The 9,275-nt window shown below is 30.2% G+C and overlaps 1 protein-coding gene across 1 annotated transcript; it reads left to right on the forward strand.

Annotated features, from left to right (window-relative positions):
- The first annotated feature begins 1,588 nt into the window (after window positions 1-1,588).
- Window positions 1,589-6,125, forward strand: LOC108765872 (nardilysin). Its single transcript, XM_018514741.1, has 12 exons — window positions 1,589-1,679; window positions 1,902-2,001; window positions 2,332-2,445; window positions 2,531-2,729; window positions 2,792-3,000; window positions 3,098-3,277; window positions 3,375-3,715; window positions 3,810-4,298; window positions 4,459-4,603; window positions 4,697-4,827; window positions 5,002-5,380; window positions 5,523-6,125. The coding sequence occupies exons 1-12, from the start codon at window positions 1,597-1,599 to the stop codon at window positions 6,123-6,125; spliced, it is 2,973 nt and encodes a 990-aa protein (XP_018370243.1). The 5' UTR covers window positions 1,589-1,596.
- Window positions 6,126-9,275: the final 3,150 nt, after the last annotated feature.

Genomic DNA, 9,275 nt, shown 5'->3' on the forward strand with positions numbered 1-9,275 from the left:
AGATGCGAATGGTTGGTTGGGTATAAGATAACAGCCTCGTTTGGAAGAACAACTGAAAAGCTAACTTGAAACGTTAGCAAACGAAAAGTATGATCCGAATGTAAAGCTTTAAACGCATTTTTTTCAAAACGTACCCTACTGAAAAATATCATGTCACGACATTACACAATGAAATCATGTAATTAAGCCATACAAATCACGTAACGAATTGTTCCAAATCAGTACATGATTTTTTTAAATGACGTAATTTGAAAATCATATGATATTAGAAATAATTTTACCCATCATGTGCTTTTATAGTTGTCAAATTTTAAAGAATTGCATGATAGAAATATGAAAAAAAACAGCATATCATCTTGTGATTTTTCAAATTACGTAATTTTAATGAATTACATACTGATTTGGAACAATCCGTTACATGATTTACGTGTTTTAAATACATGATTTGGTCATGCAACTGTGTGACGTGATTTTTTTCAGTAGGGTACTGTTTTCAAAACGCCTGACCACTGTATCTTGAAGACGGCACGATTGATTGACTTGCAATTTTACACATTTTCTCTACGTATTGAAAACTAGTTCCTGACGTAGGATTTTTGTTCCTACGATGCTTAGTTTTTGTTCGTAGCCAAAATCGAGCATAATAAAAAAAAATTCTTATAACTTTGACCAGCTACCATTTTATTCAAACGCAATATTTAAATAAACGGCTATGTCAAGCACAAGATCTATGTTTGAATTTCACAAAATTTGTGCCATTTTGCTTTCAGACGTATCTTGTGCGAGCAGCAATGTTCACCCATTTTATAAAATATGACGTACGAAAACTTGAATAGCGACTTCATTTTTTATTATTTTTAAATAAAATTGTAATGGTAAAAAGAGAAAAGTATCATCTTTACAATGGAACAAATCCGACTTCTTTGTGTTTATCCGTTTTTCCACAAAAAATTCGCAAAGTTAGGCCTCGTTTTGATCAGTCTAGATGTATATGCCCCTTTCCTTTCCTTATACTTAAACGTAGTATGCTCTCTGTTTCTTTCAACTGATCATTATCAGACGCGAGTATGGTTAGATTAAAAGTAGCTTTAAATCGAAGTATATTTTTTTATCTAGATGAGTAGTTCGGTCAAATTAGGTTCAAATTTCAAACGCTTGTCGCACATGTGGGTCCTCTTTCAGGTGTGTGCCTAGCAACAATGGAATAATAATTAATTAAACAATCAGTTAGGTACGCATTTATAGTTGGCTCTTATTTAAAATAAACCGTTTTAAGTAAGACGTTAATAAGGCCTACTGATTGGTTTAAGATATTTTATAAGGTTGTATTTAAACGATATTTAAATATAAGAACACACATACATTAACTAGCTCGCTGGACGTTTGGCTCTCAGTGGAAATAATACAAATTAGTAAACATCTACAACCTTTACTTACCATGTACACAAGTTAGTCGTATATTGACTTCTGTTCGAAACCGAGTGTCATAATGGAAGAAGAAGCTGTAGTCGGTTAGAGTGCTGATTAAAATCGTCTACCAGAAACGACTTAATATTAGGAATTCTTTTATCGGATCGTATTATATCGACCGAAATAATGCAAACTGGAAACAATAGGAGTTGTCAAGTTGAATATCTAGAAACACCCGTCAAATCGGAGAGTGACAAGAAGGAATATAGGTGAGTCGAAAAAAAATACTGATCAGCAATATGCACGCTTTCGATTGAAATAATTGTGAGAAATACTGTGACGATAATTTTTTAGAAAAAACATTATAATGTATTTCTTATTAATAAATAAATGCAAGAATTAAATTTTTTTAAATAATCGATAGTATGCACAACATTCTCATTGACGTCTCATTTTATTAATAGTTTATTTGTTTTATCTTTTAAATTTAGAGCCATCAGATTATCAAATGGTTTAGAAGCTTTGTTAATATCCGATGAAGATTTAAAGACACGCTCTTCTCAACATCAAGATATGAAAAATGAAATGAAGGTACGAACGAAATAATTTAATGTACATTTTAGGATATACCTTACACCAATTTTTTTACCTACTTTATTATTAAAATTTATTAAAATTGTAATATACCAAAGACGGGTCTCACAAAAGATATCTATTTTTACAAGATTTAATTGTATTATTAAAAGTTTCGGTTAGGAAAAATTAATTTTCTTCACTAACTGTAGAACTTTTCATTAATTTCAATATGTGTTACTCAATTTTAAATCATTTACGAGTCATTCCATTAATTGTGTTTATTTCTCCATTTAATATTCAGCGTGTATTATGCGCAATACGTACATAAATATTTTTTTTAAATAGGCAATATGTTGCTTATGTGTGAGAACAAGATTTTTTGAAGAGCCACCAGAATTTCCAGGCATATCATTTTTCTTCGATCATATCCTTTTAGATGAATTCAAAAAACATTGCGAAGTATTAAAATATGATACGTATAAATGTGGTATAAAATTTATTTATTTGTACATTAAATTGTTTAAATTATCTTACTCTCTTGCAGAAATATGATTTTCGAAAACTTATCTATAAACATGGAGGCAGTTGTAGTTACATACATAATTTCGAATATACATTGTCGTTTATCTTAGATATGCCAGAGAAAAACTTTTTATCAGTTCTCATTCATTTTGCTAAATTTTTCATTAACCCTCTACCGGAAAGAGATGCATTTATGCAGAATCGAAACGACATAAAAGAAGGTAGATTATACTTATAATACTGTTGTTGCAACTTGCAATCTCAATATATCGTATTTATGTAGAATTTCGGACAGCTTTAAATTCAGCCAAGGACAGAGTTTATCATCCACAGCTTTTCTCCTTTACGCGAACAGATCATCCAATCAACAAGATTAATGAGGATCTTATTATAAAAGCAAACGAAAATTTGGATTACTCGAAATTATATGAAGAGCTACAAAAATTCAAAGAGCGCCATTATGGTGCTGGTAGAATGAAGCTGGTTATACAGGTAATTTTGTTAAAATTGCGACAAACAATTACAGTTTAGAGTTTATTTATTTCAAAATTAAAGCTTAAAGTTTATAACGTGATACATCTTTTTATAGGCAAGTTTACCGCTTAATACATTGGAACAATATGTCACAATTGATACGTGTTTTGTTAATATACCAACTAACGAACTATCTCGCGATGATTCTACCAAATTAATAAATAATGGTGTTCCTTTTGATATCGACGCTTTTAAAAAAATGTATAAAATTTCTGCTTCAAAACCCATTGGACAAGTATGTGATCCTATAAAGTTTAATCAAGTCGAAAAAAATTTATGTTTATACTATTCGTAAAAATATAAATATGTAAAATAAAATTTGACTTTTGCAGCTAAAAATAACATGGGCCATGCCTCCGTTATTTGATTTATATAAAAGTAAACCATATCAATATATCTTGTGGCGTATTGGACACGAAGGAAAAGGTTCCCTAATTAGTTATCTACGCAAAAAAATGTGGAATATTACCCATTCCAATGAGGACATTTGTGTCACTACAAATAGTTTCACGTACAGCTTATTTCAGATTATTATAGATCTCTCCACTGAAGGAAAACGACATGTGAAGGAGGTTCTAGATATAATATTTTCCTATATCAATTTACTAAAGAAGGAAGGTGCGCAGAACAAAATTTGCGACGAGCTTAATAAGAGTATAGAAAATAGATTTAGGTAAACTAATTATAGAAATAAATAGATAAATGAAAGATAATTGAAAACACAAAATATTCATGAAAAACGTCACTTATACTTGTAGTCTTTTTAGATATTATGATGAAGGAGATCCATTGACTAATGTGAGCAATTTATGTATAAGTTTACACCTCTTTGCGTCGCGCGATTATATAACTGGAAACCTAATTAATTTTGAATATGATCCAGAAGCTATAACAAAAATTTTGAATTATTTGAGGCCAGAGACTGCGAATATTATGATTTTCGACAAGGACTTTGTCAATCCGAAATTAGATAAAGTCGATTCAGAGTATACAGGCACCGAGATACCACAGGAATGGCTCGAACACTGGAAATCCGTCGAGCCATTGCCAGATTTTCATTTACCGGAGAAGAATGTATACCTTCATATTGGACATTCTTTAGAACCATTGCCAGCAAAAGTTCCAAAATATCCTATAAAATTGTACAGTAATAGTATATCAGAGCTTTGGTATCGCCCGGATCCCAAATTTCGTTTGTTGCAATCTTATATGTATACACATTTTATTTCCTCTCTAGGACTTGAGTCACCGGAGAAGTAAGTAACGTAGCATAATGTATTATAATAATACTACATTGTGTAGTATTATTGACTCTAAATACACTAATTTCTAAGTTGGAATTATTAATACGATTTCCATAATTTTTTACTTGCATCTTTTGTTTTCAAAAATCTTCTCTTGTTAATAATATTCCAGTGCCGCTCTCATGACAGTGTACTGCAACATAATAAAACTGCTAGTGGTGGAAGAATTAGATCCAGCTGTAAAGAGTGGGTACGGTTATGACGTCAATGTTAGTGAGAAAGGAATTATAACAAAAATATCCGGACCTATGCCGATCGTAAGTATTATATTTAAAGCACGCGTCAAAATTACATAGTTTCGCGCGCGCGCGAAAAAAGAGTATATTATTTTTATTTTATTTATATTGCAGACATTGTTGTTAATTATAATAAAATACATGATGGACTGTTCAAATGTTACGAAGGAAATGTTCGAAATGATCAGAGATCAACAAGTTGATATCTATAACGACACATTTACTAAACCTGTGGAACTCGCTAAGTACTGGCTATTTATTGTCAAATAATTGCAACAATATTATGAAATTCTTATATAACTGAAAGAAACTATTGATAGATATTAAATAAAGAATTAATTTTGTAAAATGCATTATAATAAATGTTATATTTTTTGCGAATTAGACAATAATAAATATATCTTTTATCTTTTTTGCAGGGATGTGAGATTATGGATACTAAAGTTAGTCCATTATACATACGTTGATATGCACAATGCTCTACAAAATGTCAGTTTTGAAGAATTCCAAAATTTTGCAAAATTTTTTACCAATCGTCTATACATTCAGTGTCTCGTGCAAGGCAATATAACGCAAGATGCTGCGGTCAACTCTATGCGACAATGTGTTGAAACACTTAAATGTGACTCTTTACATTCTAGTATGATGCAACCGAATAGAGTCTTTCAGATACCCTTAGGCACAAGTTATTACAAATTGAAAAATATCAACAAACATGATCCAACTTCCATTGTGATAAATACTTATCAAGTCGATGTCACGTCAATTGAGTTATCGGTGTTAATGAGACTAATGATCGTAAGTATTAAATAATATAGTTTTGTATAAAATCTTAGATGTTTATTCATTTATTTTTAAAAGTAAATAAAATATGAGTAATTTCTTGGACTATTGCGATTAATTTTATCCCCAAGTTATATTCATCCGCACGTGTTTTCAGATGATAATGGAAAACCGATTGTTACTGCAAAGTAAATTAGACATCCAAGATAATCTTATACAAGATACTTCATGCGACTGTACGGATGTCGATGGAATTTTAGAATATTCTATTAGTGCTACTCATTCAGTGACAAATAAATTATCTACAACTGAGGATATTGAGAAATGGATCGATGAATTTCTGGCATCTTTTAAAGGATATTTGGATAAATTTTCAGAAAATGACTTTGATGATGTTAAGGAAAGATTAAGAACATTTAAGCAAAATGCTGATATGAATATTGGAGAAGAAATTAACAGAAACTGGAATGAGATCATAAAGTGTCAATACATGTTTGACAGACACGAGAAAGAAATACTTGCATTAAACAAAATAAAAATAAACAAATTAAGAGAATGGTTTGATAAGTACACGTGGGACGAAAATTATATGAAAATGTTGAGTATACATATTACAGGAAATAATCCCGACAAAGCACAGTCCATTACTTTGGAACACATAATCGACGAACATCAACATAAAAACATTGAAGAAATTTATATTGTTAAAATAGAAGCATACAAGAAAAAACTTCACGTTTATCCAGTAATTGAGGGGTAAGCGACTTAGGGGTGCAGAATAAGTGACATTTTTGCACAATAATAATATAAAAAAATAAAATTATGAATTATAATTCTTTATAATAATAAGGTCCCGGGAAAAAATATTTCATATATAAACATATTTCATATATAATTATATATAATTGCATATAAAATTTGTCAATTTATAATATAATTATATATGAAATATTTTTTCCCGGGTTCTTGTTGATTTATTGGATGATTAAAGAAATTATGCATTTATTTTTAGACAATTAACACATGCGGACATTTTTGAACTTTTTCTCAATTTTGCTTACTGAATCTGTATAGCAAATAAGACTTTAATAGTGATTGCAATTTTAATGGAAAAGAAATAATTTTTATAAAAACAGAGAAATTATTATAGTTCGAAATTTATTGTTATTTTCTTTTCAGTTAAAATGTGTTCAAAAATGTTATTTTCCGCATATTAAAACTATTTTAACTATAATTTTCGAATTCAGCAAGTAAAACTAAGGAGCCTATTTCGTAACTCTTAACGACGTCACTGTTGCGTTACAGTGTCGTTGCGCAGGTTTTGTACATGATAAAAAACAATATTGTAACGCTACAGTTGATAATAGTTGTAGAATAGTCCCCTTAGTTTCACTAGTTCAGTTCTTCTTTAGTTTTTCCTAAATGAAAAAGAAAAAGAATTCAGTAATCTCAGCTCCTCATATTGCTTAAATGCATAAACTTCTTTAATACTAATTTTTGCATAACATTAATAGTACAATAAGGAAAAGCTGATTGAATATTAATATTATTCAATCAGCTTTTCATGTAACTTTTCGTACTTATTGTTTCTATATTTTTCCCACGCGCAATAGTATATTATTATAATAACGAATGTAGTTTGGAACATTTTGCATTTTGCAATATACAATATTCGAAGTTAAAAAATGAAATTTTCTCACATAAAATAAGGGTTTATGACAATAACATATTGACAGTTATAATTATTAATGTTAATTATTCTTTGTGGAACTTTTCTTTGCATAAGAGATTATAAATAAATTATGGAAATCATAAGTACAATAACTAAAGATCAAACATAAATGTGACTGTAATAATATACCGCTAATCAGGAAATAAAGGACATGCTCGAAGTATAATATTTCTTATTTATTTAAATATATTCAAGATATGAAAAGATGTTTTCAAGAAGTCATTTCTCTCTCTCTCTCTCTCTCTCTCTCTCTCTCTCTCTCTCTCTCTTTCTCTACTCGTGTTAAAAGCCTTCTTCTCAACAATTGATTATTTCTAACAAAAGTCATAAAAAAATATGCCTTCCAACAAGCGATGCAGATAACATGGTGTGACACAATGGATCATTACATACTTGTTGTTTTCCAATGTTAAACAAAGATGAGATGATCACTATGTTGTACTGTGTCTCTTGTTGGAAGGCACACAAAAATGACTGGTCTTGCTCTGGTGTTTGAAAAAAAGATATTTTTTGTCGAATAATGTTATATTAAAAAAAAAAGGAATTGGGGAGGAATTTTTAGACACAATGCTCTCTATTACTTTTATATTTAACCATAGTGAGCTTTTAAAAATACACTGAGAAAAATTTCCAGACTTTATCCGTTCAAAATGTAACAAACGAATATTTCCGATAGATTTTGATCGTACATTTAGGACTATCCTATGACATATTAAGAAAATTTTATCCGATAGTCCTAAAATTTATCGGATAGTCCTAAATGTACGATCTATCGGAAATATCCGTTTGTTACATTTTGAACGAATAAGGTCCAGAAATTTTTCTCGATGTATTTTGCTATTTTCTTTAGAGATGCTACAAAGTTTGCGGATTATCGGCATGTCGGAATTTATTGCTAACGTTCCGTGAATCTTATTGTTCACTTGCCTTTTGAAATATCCTTTGGAAGATAACAATAACCAATGACTGTCAGAAGAACATGTATATACCTGAAATGGTTAGTCCTAATAGGGTTGCCAGTTTTCGAATAGTGTTCCATTGAAGTCCGACGGTCCGTGCATTAATGATTAAACTGTTAAGCCGGAAATCGATTGTTTTCTTGGTGAAAATAGAAATCGGAGCGTAAGTCGAATGTAATGGGAGAGTAACCGAAGCGTAAATGAAACTTCTAGGAGGCGAAAATTAAAACATCAAAATGTAAAAGATGTGTAAGTGCTTCTTTTACGTTTCATTGTTCCAATATTTTCGCCTTCTAGAAGTTTCGTTTACGCTTCTGTTATTCATCTATTACATTCAATTTATACGCTCTGATTTTTATTTTTATCAGAGTTATGTAGATCCTTCTTAAAAAAAAAGGTCATCAGATTTATCTAAAGATTTCTTTCCAAAACCGAAAGTGAGCATGTGGACGGCAAAAAAAGATCCTTTTTTTTTATTCCCATAATAACTATATTTTTTAAACTATTTATACTATTTTAATATTAAATTACGAATACACAATTACAGAATTTATTATAATTATGACCCCGCGCTAAATGCAATTTCTGGACTAAAAAAAAAAGGATATCAAAATTTACAGCGATCGGAAAATTTAGAAAAATTGAAAACACCGTAATCTTCGAAAAAAAATCAGAAAACTGGCAATCGTGGTAACTGAACCGTTTAGGATCTCGACATGCAGCGACGCAGGTCAAAATTAGGTTTAGTCGCATTTCTAGAGTCGCACACGTGGAACCTTTTTCAAGAACGTGCCTAGCAATAATAAAATAATACTGAATTAAACAATAACCAATTAGGCAGGTATTCACAGTTGCTTCTTATTTACAGCACAATGATTTTAAATAATATATTAAGGTGCTAATAAAACTCAGTGATCAATTTATGATATTTTAAGATTGTATTTAAACAACATTAATGTACGAACAAATCGATCGTACATTGGCTTTCTAAATCACCAGGAATAATAGAAGTAAGTAAACAACAACGACCTTTGCTTACAATTTATACACAAATTCTTAGCCGTATATTAACCTTCGTTCAACAGCAAGCGCCATAACGAAAAAAGAACGTGTATCGATTAGAATGCTGATTAAAATCGCGCGAAGTTACTACTGAAAAAGAAGTTAAAAACGACTGAAAATCTTGTTGTGAATTATCCAAATTGTACCGACCGACATA

The sequence above is a fragment of the Trachymyrmex cornetzi genome, unplaced genomic scaffold (assembly GCF_001594075.2).
Source record: "Trachymyrmex cornetzi isolate Tcor2-1 unplaced genomic scaffold, Tcor1.1 scaffold56, whole genome shotgun sequence".
Lineage (NCBI taxonomy): Eukaryota > Metazoa > Arthropoda > Insecta > Hymenoptera > Formicidae > Trachymyrmex > Trachymyrmex cornetzi.